Source organism: Gasterosteus aculeatus, chromosome 12 (genome assembly GCF_964276395.1).
Source record: "Gasterosteus aculeatus chromosome 12, fGasAcu3.hap1.1, whole genome shotgun sequence".
Lineage (NCBI taxonomy): Eukaryota > Metazoa > Chordata > Actinopteri > Perciformes > Gasterosteidae > Gasterosteus > Gasterosteus aculeatus.
Genome location: NC_135700.1, coordinates 15771261 through 15785865, shown reverse-complemented (window position 1 = coordinate 15785865; position 14605 = coordinate 15771261). Strand labels below are relative to the sequence as shown.

The 14605-nt window shown below is 43.1% G+C and overlaps 1 protein-coding gene across 11 annotated transcripts in view; it reads left to right on the top strand.

The window, feature by feature from the left end:
• esrrga (estrogen-related receptor gamma a) overlaps positions 1-14605 on the top strand; it is an 89040-nt gene that overhangs the window by 53785 nt on the left and 20650 nt on the right. For 8 of the 11 annotated variants that reach the window (XM_078085099.1, XM_040165376.2, XM_078085097.1 and 5 more), the window contains 2 exons: positions 6145-6255; positions 8922-9104. In XM_078085099.1, coding sequence (XP_077941225.1) covers positions 6145-6255; positions 8922-9104 — 294 coding nt within the window. The remainder of the gene's footprint in view (positions 1-6144; positions 6256-8921; positions 9105-14605) is intronic. The other 3 variants (XM_078085100.1, XM_040165402.2, XM_040165385.2) reach the window with 1 other exon arrangement.

Below are 14605 nucleotides of genomic sequence, written 5' to 3'. Positions count from 1 at the left end.
CTTAAATAAGATTTCATATACATATAGTCATTTTTAAAGAACTAGTGGATTCTTTGGAAACACAGAACACTGTATCTCCTGAGATCTCGCCTTGAATTATTATTCCAAAATAGAAAACCCAACTCAAACCCATATGAATTCAAAGGAATAACTGGAAAGAAATCAACTGATCTGTAACACTACCCATGACAAAAAATTGATATAAACCCAAAAAAGAGGCCTTGTCCACACTAAAAACAGGCATAGTTGAAAAGATCACTGTGCAGAATGACAAAGACATTGTTATATTGACTAGTTAAACGTGTTATCGCTTTCATCCAGCTTACACAACAATTAAGAACATTGCCCACTTTGTTCCATGCCGGCCTTCCCGGGTGCATAACGCGTTGCAGCAGAATTGCGTAGATGATAATGGTAAGTGGCTAGACAGGTTAGCCTCAGAGCTAACTGCTGGTGTCGGGGGCTTGCTCGCGTGAAAAGGGTGAAGATAAAGTGGTACGAGTGGAATGGGGAGCAGGACATGGAGGAGAATGTGTGTGTTTGTGTGTGCTTGCGTGTTTCTGTGTGTGTAGATTTTATAGTTTACCCCTTAGGGCAAGATCTGCCTCAAATTAGCTTTGTCGCCGTGGGAGACAGAGAGGGTGAGATGAAGAGTAAGAGCGAGGTAAGGACGTACGTGTGTGTGTGTGTGTGTGTGTGTGTGTGTGTGTGTGTGTGTGTGTGTGTGTGTGTGTGTGTGTGTGTGTGTGTGTGTGTGTGTGTGTGTGTGTGTGTGTGTGTGTGATGTGAAAACAAGAGGCCAGAGGGTCAGTGAGCCAACTCAGAACGGAGGGGTTCCTATACATTTTCTCTCAAACACACACCTAATCATGTGAATACACACACTGTGGGAGATTGAGGAGAGGAGTAAACGAGCAGGGGGTAAATCTAAGCAAGGAGTGAACATGGGGCACCCACCCACCAATATGTAGCAGCTAATTTGTGGAGCAAGGCAATTAAAAGGCCTGACTATATTATGAGAACTTACCCTCTGGCAATGGTTGTCTGTCCATTTTTAATGAGGTCATAATGATGCGTCAGCGGAAGACCGAAAGGTTACAGAGGCGCGGCTTGAATTTGCCTGGAGAGGGGGTGTGGGAAACGGGGTATTGTTGCAGGTGAATAATTTGATAAAAAATGATGTGATACGAGGTTAAAAGTAATGTGTAACAAACCAATTTACTTTAAAAAAATGTAATTTAATTTCATTGATTTGGTAAGTAAAAGAAAACAGGCAAATAATATTACACCTGAGCTATCTCGGTTCGGTGTGTATTTCTACACAACTCGCAAGGAAAGACTGACATAATGCATCAAATTCAGCAGTAATGCGTACAATTGTCACGAACAGAATACAAAACCCTGAACATGGAAAGCTTTGGCAGAGGCGAAGCGGCCAGGAGCCAGTAACATTCAGTATGCATGTACGTACATTGTGCATATGGTCATGTTGACAGATCCGCTCTTTTACAACGTAGCAGCTTTGATGGCGGCACGTCTGATGAATCACGGTTAAACAGACAGAATGTGTTGAATCCAAAACCAAAGCCTCCATCTCTATTCTGCCATTAACGGCCAGCTGGATTCAGATGGTGGACTGCTAGTGAGACAAGTCCACGGACTGCAAATATAAACCATGGCACACTGCCCCCCCCCCCCCACCCAACCACACACACACACGCTAACAGCTTGTGCCAACTTTTGGCCGTGCTCCCCACAGCCTCTAAGACCTAATGAGTGAGATCGGGTGGAAGGCCCCAGTCTGTGTGAGGGTTGGTGTGTGTGTGTGTGGTGTCTATATACTGCTGGAAGTGTGCGCCAAAACTCTCTTCATAGCTCACCAGTCCCGACCGCTACCATCCAATCTCATTTCTGCACACGGATGCAGTCATACACACCACAAAGAAGACCAATGTCCGAGACACGTCCACATGCGAAACACATAAAGGCAATTGGTTTGGCTTTACAAAAGGACACATTTTATGAGAAGATATCAATGATTTAAAAAAAAGAGAAGATTTCGTTTTGCGAGATCAATAGATGACGAAAGAGCCAGTGATGTGGAAACAGGCGAGGGGAGCGGCAGACAACTGGTGGCGTCTGGTGTTCCCCCCGTGGGAAACTTGTAGCTAAATCTGGCCCTGTAGCGTCTGTCCTGAGTGACTGTTTGTGTGTGTGACTGGCATCTGGTTGCATCCCAGCGATAATGGAAATGCCGTGACGAGAGATCTGCCTAAGTGGTCTGCTCTCTTTCATACGTACACTTTGGTTGTTCCTTTTGGGACCAGAAGAGACGTGAAAGGAAGAGTGTTTGCAAGCAGACGTCAGCAAAATCACCAGAATACTTGTGTAAGAAAAAGACACAAAGCTAATTATATAGCTTTTGAGTGATTTTTTTTCTTCAGACATTTGGAATGTCTAATAGTTGCGTAAATGTATCATGGTATTTTTTTCTTTATTAAAAGCAAAAGGCCCATTAATGTGGAGAAGGCGACATTTTTCACATGATCTCTCACACATGCCCCCGTTCACACACACACACACACACACACACGTGTTCACACACCAGTGACAGCCACCTGCCCGCTGCCTCGGGCTGAGCTGTTCTGATCTGTTCTGGTCTAAAAGAACGTCTCTGCATGACACTACACACACCGCACACTACACACACACCGCACACACTTTCTTCTTGACTTCCCCTTCGGCCCTCTCTCATGCTCTCTTTATTTTTCTTTCCTTCTTTCGTCAATTGTTTTAATCCCTCATCAACGTGAATACTCTTGACTCCTTATCAACCATCTAAATGAGAGCGCCACAGGAATAACACATTTTGTGTGCTTCTTTCTCCTGCTATTTCCTCTTTCTCCTCGCGCACGCAGGAAACCATAGAAACACGCAAAAACACAGCTTAGATTTAAATGGTGCTGTTGTTTTACCCAATCTGCTCGCACATCAGTGTTTAAACCCACAAAGGAAGGGTATACCAACCCACTTGGTATAATTGTACAACACCAGCCCTGCGGTTTTATACACACACACACACATTCACAAATACACACAGAGAAAAATAAAGTGATAACCTGGTTTAAGGTTGAAGAGAGACTTCAACACAGTTATCGCTTCAATTACCATAAAACTACACTCTCCTCGTCTCTGGCTCTTTAAATGGTCCCTTCCTCTTGTGCCTTTTGTCAGCCTGCCTCCTCTTTGCTGTGATCAACAGAAATCAATCATTTTATTTGTCTTCGTCCCTCCACTTCATGCCTCACTCCTTTTCTTGCCCTCTTTCATCCACTCAATTGCTCATCATATCATTGACCATCTGGAATCAATCCATTTCCTGTCTTTCTCTCGTCTTTCCTCTCTTGCATTGAACAGCGTCTCTCTCTTCAAAAGCACTTTGGTGTCAAAGGAATTTCACTCGCAATCCCTCAACTGTTCAGACACACACACACGTGTGCTGACGGGCAAAGTAAAATCTATACTGATGTGATCAGTGCAGATCTTGCTATTGACAGACAGCAATATTCCAGAGAGAATAGATTTGGCTTCATCATTGTCAATGTCTGTCAAAGGGGGGGTTCGTACAACATGTGACAAAAATAGAGCAAAATTGTAAATATACAATTGGATGAGGGCAAATTGCAATATTTATTTCAGTGTGTAGAATGAGACGCAAATAGACTGACTAGAGTCATTCCTTTTATTTTGCGTCATAATTAAAGCGTATAATGGGGAAATCCTCTGTTGATTTTGTCTTTTAATTATTGTCTTCCTTTTTTACCATGATCATAGTAATCATCCCTCCTCTATTCTCCCATTTTAATTCATTTTTTTTCTCATTGTCCATCGTTTATCAGCCCATCCATCACCTGCCTCTTTACTTATTTCACAACCTGCGCTCTACTTCTCACACACGAGTTCTCCTCTTTCTACAATTCCTTATAGGATTTTTTTTTTCTATAGTGCATCTTTATTTTATTTCTTACCAGTTTCCTGTTCAATTATTCTCTTCTTCTCTTGCCTTTTCTTTGTCCTCTTCACCTTTTTTCCCTCATCCTTACATTACCTTTGCCCCGACCCTTTCCCCTCCTCTCTTTATTCCTTCCCTCCTCTCCTCTTCAGCCCATTCTTTATGACTTGAAGGCTCATTTGTTAAGAGCAGGTAGAGCACTCTCGTTCTCCCTCTAGCCTCCTCTCGTCTCTTTTCTGTGGTCTTTGGAAATATAATTTTCAATTTTTAATTTGATTCATTTAGATTTGATCATTAATCAGTCCTGAGAGAGAGTTAATTTGGTGGAAAATAGATGAGGTAGCTAGAGAGTGCTCTTTATAAAGTGAAGTCAGCACAGTATTGGGTCTTTTAGGTAAGGAAAAGGGAAAAAAGAAGTCTGTTGGTAAGAGTTTTTGTGTGAGGAAAAAAGGGGAAAGTGTGCACAGCAATAGAGCCGCGTTAATTGTTAGAAATTAATCAAAGCATTTTGGGGATCGAGGCCTTGGCAGGAGGTGTAGGTGTGTCATAAATAGACTTGCAAGTACAAGTGATGCTGCAATACAGACAGGAAACAAATGTTTGACCTTTTTTGATACTCGCCTATGAATAAATGTGTTCCTTGCTGAATTTCATACGAATCTGTGGTTTCAATATACAGTATGCACCCATTTTACTGAGACACAACTAGCTCTTGATTCTCAAACCCATTCCCTCACTTCTTTTCGCTTTTTTTCTCGTCTTTAGTCCGATCTTCCAGGATCCTCTACCTTCTCTAACTCTGGTACTCTGTCTCTGTTTTTCTTACTCTCCTCTTATAAACAACCACTGACCAAGGAAGTTTTTGGGCAAGCCGCTTGTCGGTGTGTGAAAAAAGGAAAAGCGCGGGTTTCTGAGTTGTTTGTACCCCCCAGTGTTCAGAGTTTCTAGACCGTTTGCTGACACTCTCTCTCTCTCTCTTCCCCTCCCCCCTCCTCCCCCACACTGAACCTGGACTGTCAGCCTTTCTGTCTACCTATTCCCGTCTCGAGCACAGACACACACACACACACACATGCATGTTCAGTTCACCGGGTTAGAGGTAAACTGTAATGAAACATGATCGTACACAATGCAAATACTCCCGGATACCAACGAATGCACAAACACGCTCCCTTACATTCCCCCCCTTTGCTGCCAATAGGGAGTCTTTCTGTTAAGTCTCCTAGGTGTGTTGTCTTAGGACGTGGTCAGCACATTTTTCACAGGATTTATATCTGTCTGTGTTAGCAAATCTCTCTCCTGCGCTCTCCTCCTTTTTGCTCCCTCTTCTTCCTATTTTTCTCTGTCTATACATTTGAATTGTTACTGTTTTAAACACATTTCACACCATGAAACCATTCAACACAGTCGTGGTGTAGGAGTATAAAGGCAGCATCAACTTTTTCCTTATATTGTCCGTTGATGAAGTTTCTGTGGATTATGTTCTTCTCTATTTAGCCTCACTTTATTCCTGAATGGTATAAACAAGCATTTTAACAACCCTTTCAGGTTCCTACTCTCCTCTCCTCCTCCAGGGTACATGACACCTCTGTCTTCCTTATCCATCTTTAAGTGGTAACCACGGTAACATCCATCCCCAGAGAGATAGGCCTAATTAAATTAAGACTCCTTTGTGTCAATTAATTAACGAGAGAGAGAAAGAGAGAGAGAGAGAGAGAGAGAGAGAGAGAGAGAGAGAGACAGCAACAGAGAGAAAGAGATTGTGCGAGAGACAGGAAAAGAGTAAGTCAAAAAGCCAAAGAGACAACATGAGAGAGGCATTTTTCTCCATCGGTGTCTCTATAAATTAGTCGTGTCATAGAATAAAGGAGCCAAGCGAGGTTAGCAAGCTTGACAATAAGATAAAAGTGCCCACATGCATAACAGAAACGCACACACGCAAACACGTACGCACAGCGAAACTGCACAGCTTTCACCGTTTCATTCCCACGCACCATTATGTAATCTTTTTCCCCCTCTCTATTATATTTTTATGTTTACTTTTATTTCTTGTCTTTTCCTAACTATTCAAAAGCGTCAAAGTTTCAGTGTCACACAGTCTATTGATATACTCCTTCTGCCGTTTGTTACAGGTGTTCGTCTCGACAGGGTGCGCGGCGGGAGACAGAAGTACAAGCGCCGGATAGATGCCGACAACAGTCCGTACCTGAACCCACAGCTGGCTCTGCCTCCCAAGAAGCCGTGTAAGAGCAAACACGCATACATGAAAACAACTCTAACAGAATAAATGATAGTCCTCTCTCCGAGGTTGAGTATGCTTTCTCAAGGACAGAAATGTGTATACTGTGCTCAGTGCAAAGTGACTCATACTCAACTCAAATGGACTGGAATTTTGTGCTGCGCTGACAAAAGCATCCGACTAGTGTGCAGGGCAAACAGTGACAGACATACAATGCACACTGTATGAGTAAGAATATATTTGTACAAAGATTAAAAAAACAATGCAATTGTAGCATCTAGTAAAGTGTGGATTTAATAGGCAGGAGTTATTGTTTAGAGATCATATCCGAATGGAGACATTTGGACAGTAAAGATAGTTTAAACACACACAGATAAATATACAGGGTATTGAGAAGCCCATCTGTTCCAGACCAAGTTTATCTTCCTCTGTACTACTACCAGTTTGGGGTCGTAACATTTTATAAGTGTAATATTTCACTATAAAGGTTCATTTAAATCCTGCTGTTTTTTTAAAGAAAGAAACCATCACAAAGGCCTGATGATTGAAAATGAATAAGGGAGTGAGTGATGCCGACGGAGGGACAGGTTGAGAAGGACAGCGAGGGAGAGACGGAGCCTAAATGAGAAGGTTTCTCAGAGAGAGAGGAGGGGAGGAAGGGAGAAAGAGGAAGGTAGGGGGCAGCCAGCACCCTAATCCGGATTAAATCCAATCTGGCAGCCACATCAAACTAGAGTTAGCTCTTTAGCTAAGCGTCTACTCGCACACATGACACACACACACACACACACGCGCATGCAGTGCAGATTGAACAGTGTTTAGCAGCTTGGTCCCCAAAGCCCATTTTGCTTAAAGCTGGAGCATATTCTGCTTTAGGCCAATATGCTGAATGGCTGCACGGCAGCTTACTGCGACTTCTGCACTACTAATCATTGAAATGATGGGATAATACGAGTGTTTGTACACTATGTGTGTTCATTTATAATGCATGTACTTTAATACATAGAGCATGTGGGTTCCAGCTGAATGTCTTCACTATTGTTCCATAGTGCAGTTATCCTTAAACAAGTTATGATTAACTCTTTAGTCCTTTTTTCGTCCTTGTTTTATTGACGTTTGGATAAGTTGAAACAATCATTTACTCTTGATTTACTTCCTTTCCTTTAATATATACAAATATCTCTAACCTAAAACAAAAAACTAGATGATATTGACTTCCTGGGTGTCTCTTGTTGTTGTTTTTTCCCCTCACAAACAGTCAATACACATACAAAACAAAATTCCTTACCTCTGTCTCTCTCAGATACACGCACATACAGCCTATCTATCCGTAGTCCAATCCCCTGCCTCAGCGTCCCATTGATTGTGTGAGAACAGAACAATAGCCCAGGGTTTGGAAATGGGCTTCCATTGATTCTAATTAGGGAAACATTAAATAAGATCTACCCACAGATACTGCCGTGTGACTGGGATTGGTTTGGCTCAAACGACCCTGGAGCTGAAACTATGGGGAAGAGGATAGAAGAATATATCCATGTACAAATGTTTGTGTGTGTGTTTGTTTGTGAGTGTGTGTGTGTGTGTCAACAGAATTGGGGGTGGAGAGTGTTGGATCAATACACAACTCACCCCCCCCCCACCAACTCTGTTTCACTCTCTCTTTCTGTTTATCTCTATCTAGCTGTCGCTCTCTCGACTCTTCCTGTCTGTCTTTTACAATCTGTCCATGGCTCAATTTCTACCTGTCTGTCCTCTCCCATTTTATTTTCTTGCTTATCCCCCCCCCCCCATCCCCCTCTCTCTCTCTCTATCTTCGTCCATCCCTCCTCTCCTCTGTTGCTCTTCTATCCTCTGTTATTATACCCATGCTTGATTAGTCAGTGGATTAATTTGGAAGCAGGGTATCAGTCTGTTACTAATGGGCCATAGAGATCTCATCACCACATGTCACCGTTACCAGCTGAGCTGTTTGGCTTTCGGTATTATCTTTCCCTTCTGTATGTATCGGTGAAGCTCCTCTGGTCGGCGATCCAATGTTTTAAGCAACCTAAATAACCGGCAGTAACAGCATTTGATCACACCTTGAAACATCTCCAAATGTATTTTACAATTTGCTGTAAGATATTTAGTCCTGGCAAGCTGCTTGGATCAATCAAAATTCCCCAAACACATTATAAGCCGTTGTAGTCAAGCATCTTCTTCTTTGAGGATCCATCACATATTTCAATATAAAATGCAAGCAATCTTCTTAAAACACTTTATATGTTTGGTATCATAGAAATAGAATTGAACTGTAAAGAATTTTTAAATAATGTTAGCAATGGACTTTTACGTTTTTGGTTTTGTGTTTCATATTTGTCTACACAGGTACACAAAAATACTGTAAATTGTATAACATGCTGTTTGTTTGATATCAAACATTATGATTTTTCTGCTCTATAATCTTGAAATGTAGTCATGTTGATTTAATGCATTGTGTCTTATGGTTATGTCTGCTGAAATTGTTGTGCTACATGTGGAAATACAGTTAGAAAGGTATAAATCTACCACGCCATGATATAAGGGACTGTGCATATGACCTGCATGATGAACAGCTTGCGCCCTAATAACGGCAAAAATTCACCATCTCTCTGTCTCTGTGTCTTTCTCCTTGTCTTGTGGTCATGTCAGTTGCCTTTGGCTGCCTTGCAGATAACAAAATCGTCTCTCATCTGCTGGTGGCCGAGCCAGAGAAGATTTACGCCATGCCCGACCCAACAGTACCAGACAGCGACATCAAGGCCTTGACTACGCTGTGTGACCTGGCAGACAGAGAGCTGGTGGTCAACATCGGCTGGGCCAAACATATCCCCGGTAAGGAAAACCAGAAACCGCTGAACACCACAACCGCACTTGTGTGTTGTGACACACAAACACACATCCGTCCATGCATACTTTTTTATTTCTTTTCAATTCCAAAGTATAGGAGATTTCAAACACACCCGACCACTCACTCATACGCGACAGTACATGCGGTGTGAATTTGCAGAGTACAAGGTCAGACGCCGCTGCTCTGGATGCAGTTCAGGTACACGCGCATACACACAAGTACGCCTGGTGCCAAGGTGTGACCTTTCACCCTGATCCTTGCACTGAGACGGTCTGTTGACTCCTTCACCTGGCTGACCAAATGCTCTCACGTGTGTCACACCTTCCTACACGCGCAGAAATGTTGACCTCTTGGACCAAAACGATATATATATTTGAAATGAGTATGTGTGTTTTATGAGTTGTGTAGCATTTTAACAACCCTTTGTTAAGACAGTTGTATTACAAAGCCCTTTTCTGTGTGGTAACAAACAAAAAATGGCATTTTAGCGAGTTTTTACACACGAGGCAATTGGATGCATTGGATTGGAAGGACCAAATAGTCCTTTCATTCCCATGATGAAGCAGTGAATAGTTCTTGATTTTTACAGTAAAATGTGATGTCTGTTTTATCCTATGGCGCATATAGTATATAGGTCTATCAACAGAACAGAACTAACGAATCTAATCCATTCAAACTGGTCTTTTTTCTTTTACAAATTTGGATCTGTACCACAATAAAATTTAAATAATAGCGGGGTACAAAAATCTGCCATTAAATGGGTAAATAAGAAAATATGAGAGAGAGAGAGAGAAAAGAGCAAGACTGATGATGGCGAATGCATCTGTCCGTGGAATCTTAAATGAAGAGGAAGACAGGGAGCAAGACGTATGAGATTAAAACTGTAATCTGGTTTTGGTTTTAGTGAGTGAGCCCGCTGTGACAGCAGAGAGGAGGGAAGAAGAGTGTCTCAGATTAACACAGATTAGCACGCAGATTAGTCCCATTGTCAACTAGAAATATGGTTGTAGAATAGAATATGCCACTGTTCCCACCGCTCAGACAGTATACAAGGTTCTCAGAGTATAAGGGGAAGCACCAGATTAGAAGCAGAAATACCACTCAGTCATGCTGCGTAAATCTATAATACTAAAATCAATAGCTGTGGATAACTGGGTCTCCAAATGATATATATAATATATTATCAATAAAGATGAAAACAACAGAGAAAAAATGAGATGAAGTGAGAGAGAGAAGGATGGGAATATACATTGCTTCTTGTTAGTGTATTGATCAATGTGATGCTATATGGACAGTAAGCAGACATATATATTGATTCTCATGCCAAGTATAGCCCTTTGAATATTTAGTTTTCTCCAAAGAACATAAAACCTCATTCCAATACTATCTCCTTTCCTGCAATCTCCCTGTCTCACACTTCTGTGCTATCGCTTTTAATCCATTTACCTCCTTCCCCCTTACGATATGTGTCTCTCTCCCCTTCCCTCTGAGATGCACCTACTGTATTTACAACATACATACACAAAAATAACTCGCGCAAATATAACACGCAAGCATTTTGCATTGGACTTTCCGTTTCCTTTGCTCACTACTTTTTTAAGTGAATGGCCAGCCTGTGTGTGTGTGTGTGGGGGGGGGGGGGGGGGCGGAGTGCAACGATTGCTTGGCGGAGGAGGGAAGATGCCGTGATTAGAGGGACGAGAAAGGCAATCCACTGTTCACAGAGAAAGATAGAACTCTTCATCTTCCAAGTGATGTGTGTGTATGGGTGTGCGTGTGTGTGTCAGTGTGATGTGAGCACCTTATGAAATCCTCATTGTTTATAACACTGAACACTGATCTAATGCTCTCTCACACACACACACACACACATACATGTACACACAGAAAGTGATCTACTGTCCACTCATGCTGGAAAGGATTGTCAGAAAGAAATACGCCTGCCTCCTCAACATTCTTTATCAGGCTCCTACACAAAGAGACACACGCACACACACACACAGACGCACAAGCACAAGCCAAACAATAAAAATGGTACAATGACTTAAATCTCGGATAGAATGAAATAGAATAGACCTGTTAACCTTTTTGCGGCCATTTTTTTTCACATTTTTGCGTGTTGAGTGTGTGAGTGACTTTTACTCCATACAGAGTGTACATGTGAACAGTACACACACAGACACACACACACACGTCTGTGCTCGCCATGGTACAGTAATTTTTTAATCAAATTGATGGAGAGAGACAGAGAAACAAAGAAAAAAGACACAGGCAGAGAGAGGAGAGGTGAAGCCAATTTATGCTTCATGATATGGCTGCTCAGCGCTGCATACACGCACACACACACACACACGCACGCGCATGCGCACACACACAGACACACAGACCGCTAACAGTGGTAACAACGTGTCAAGGCGAGCGCCAGGCAGCTAATTTGAAGTCATTAGATGTCTGCCGTACTGGCAACAATTTGTTACGCTCACACACGCACAAACACACACACAAAAACACATCGCATACACACACTGAGTTAAGAGCCGTCTGCGGATAGCGAGGAGGCTAAATTGTAAACTAATTTAAACATCACTCAGAGTTAGAGAGGCTGCCCGCAAGACAGGCCCCCGGATAACAAGGCTAGGCTACGCACACGCGTTTGTGTGTGTGTGTGTGTGTGTGTGTGTGTGTGTGTGTGTGTGAGTGTGTGTTGCTAGTCATGTCTGACACACACTTGCCCAACCTCAGAGACTTGTGACAACACACGCACATATACACACATATCTCTTTGATTGGTTCTTTGATTCTAGAACTGTGTGTGTGTGTGTGTGTGTGTGTGTGTGTGTGTGTGTGTGTATGTGTGCATGCACACTCATTTCCATATTGATATGGCCTATATGCAAACATTTGATATGTCATTAGAAGAGGAAAATGAGGTTTCAGACCCAGTGTGGGTCTCTTGTTATCCCACAAGGCGTGGGACACAGTCACACATTTGCACCTCACACATGCATATGTGTGTTAAAGACAGAGACGAAATGCATGCAAACACATTCAAAACTGGTCGAGTGACCCCACACATGTTCACACATTTAGAGGATGAGTCTGTGAGCAGCATGCTGTCCCTCTCAGGAAACTGTGGGTATGTGGAAATAATACAGTTGTGTAATTATTCAGAGGATGTGAAAGGCTTTGGCGTCCAATAATATGGATTAGTGAGGAGAAGATCATATTTTAATAGCTCTCATAGCCGCAACCCCTGTTGCATATTAGGTCGCATGTCACAGTATTGTGTGTGTGTGTGTGTGTTGAAGAAGGAGCGGTCGGTCAGGTGAGAAAAGGAGGCAAATATTTAAACAGGAGCAAATAAGACAGTGAATTAAAAGAAAAAAAGGCTTTTCAAAACCCGCCATTTATCTGTCTGTAGAATTAGTCCTTTCATCCTCTTTTCTGTTTCTTTTTCCCTCATCTTCTCGCTCTCTCTCTCTCTGACTAAATGACTACCGGGCAGTCATGCCAGCAGCTCTTATCTAGTCTCGCGGACACAAAAGAGAAAGACAGACAGGCGAACACTTGACTTGACGAAAGAGCAAGGAACGAACAAATGAATGAATCAACGAACGAGGGCCAGAACCTATAACACGTCTATTTTACCAGAACCACAGGCCTCGCCATTAGTGGGGTTTTTTACGACCCCCTTCCCCCATTCTTTCTTTATTCAAGGAAGAAATTGCTCTTGGGCCGCCCCCACTTCCCCTCCTCTATTCTCTGGCTCCGCTATCTCCTCTTACTTGCTCCTTTCTTTTCTTGCAGTCTTTCTTTCGTTCCCTTTTCAATTTTGACACTCAGGATAAGCGGCCTGTGTGTCGGCAGTAAAGCAGTATGATTGAGCTGTAAAAAACGGGGGGAGAAGGGAGGTGAGCAGGGGGGGGTTGCTGTGTGTCTATTCGTTTAATCGCCCTTTATGGAGATATGGGAGAAGGGGGTTCGGGTGGTTGCGGTGGTGATGGGATAGTAGGTGATGAGGGATGTCCTCTTGGCTCATGTTTTGCATGCTTTCTGTCTCCTTGAGTCATTTATTGGCCTCTCTATCACGCCCTTTCTCTGCCCACCTCCCCCCTTGCTCCTTGTTTGTATTCGAGAATCCACCACAGTGATGCCGAAACATTGAATCAGGATTAAGGAGAATGGGGAACTGAAAAGAAGGTTTTAAATAAAACATACAGGGCCGAGGTGTAGGAAATGGCTACAGAATGGAAAGCAGGGTGGTCACACACACCTCGGTATAACCTGCACGCTCCCGAATAGCCTTTAATACAATGCTATTCTGACTCGATGGCTAAATATCCTCCACCTCTTCCACCTCTCTTGTGACCCCCCTTTCTCTCTCTCTCTGCGTCTGTCTCCATCTGGCTCTGGCTCTCAGGCCTCCTTTTCTCCCTCTCTCTGACCTGACCTCCCACCTCCTCTCTCCATGGTACCCTTAACCTCTTCATTATCAATTCAACCTCATCTCTCAACCCCTTTCCCCTCCCACGCCTCCAACCTCCCCCCCCCTTCTCTCGCTCAGCCACGACGACGCTGTCTTTCTCTGCGGTTGTGTCTGTCTGTAGGCCTCTACAGAAACGGTAGTCCAACGAAAAGGAAAAGCCGTTCAGACTCGCAGATATTCAGTCATTTAGTTCACAATCAGTCAGTCAAGTAACTGCGCAGCCAGTCAATCAACCAGTGGGACACCCAGTCAGTCAGCAAATATTGATTAATAGAAGTGTCCAGCTCCTTTTAGCAAATCAAGTGTTGAGTCTCAGCAGCCAAAGGAACCATTGCGCGCACACACACACACACAAACACACACACACACACACCTATACACACATCCCTGACTTTGAAAGTGCGGCTCTCTAAATTAATACTGACACACAATATAACACTTCACTATGAGCTCCTAGAGAAGTATTTGTGTGTCTGCGTGTGTGCAGGCATGCACATGTGTTGTGTGTTTGTGTGTCTGCGTGTGTGTGTGGTTGGAGGAATGTAAATGCCCAGACTAGTGATGATGTCACTGCCTCGCCCTCCTCATTAAGTCTGGTGCTGTCATCAATCAGCAAAGAGGTTGTTGGGCTTTGGGTCATAAAGTGGTAAATCACAAAAGATTCCTCCACACAAACACACACACACCTGATTCTCTTCCATTTTTTGAAGTCATCGCCCGCTGTCCCTCGCCGTCAGTGCCATTCCCCTCTGCAATGAAACCGCCGGTCATGGCTTGGGTCAATTTATCCTCTCTTATGCACTCTAGTACATTTCTTCATGTATGTTTCCTTCACTGTTGGTTTCAACGGGGTGCGTTTGATTGTCTGATCGGATCATCCCTGAGATATATAACATGTTTAAGATTATTGTTTTCCTATGTGTTATTTCTGTGTGTGCGCGCGCATTCGTTTGTGTTTCATTGTCCAGGTTGGTGCATAAAAGAAATCTTGTTTTCCAG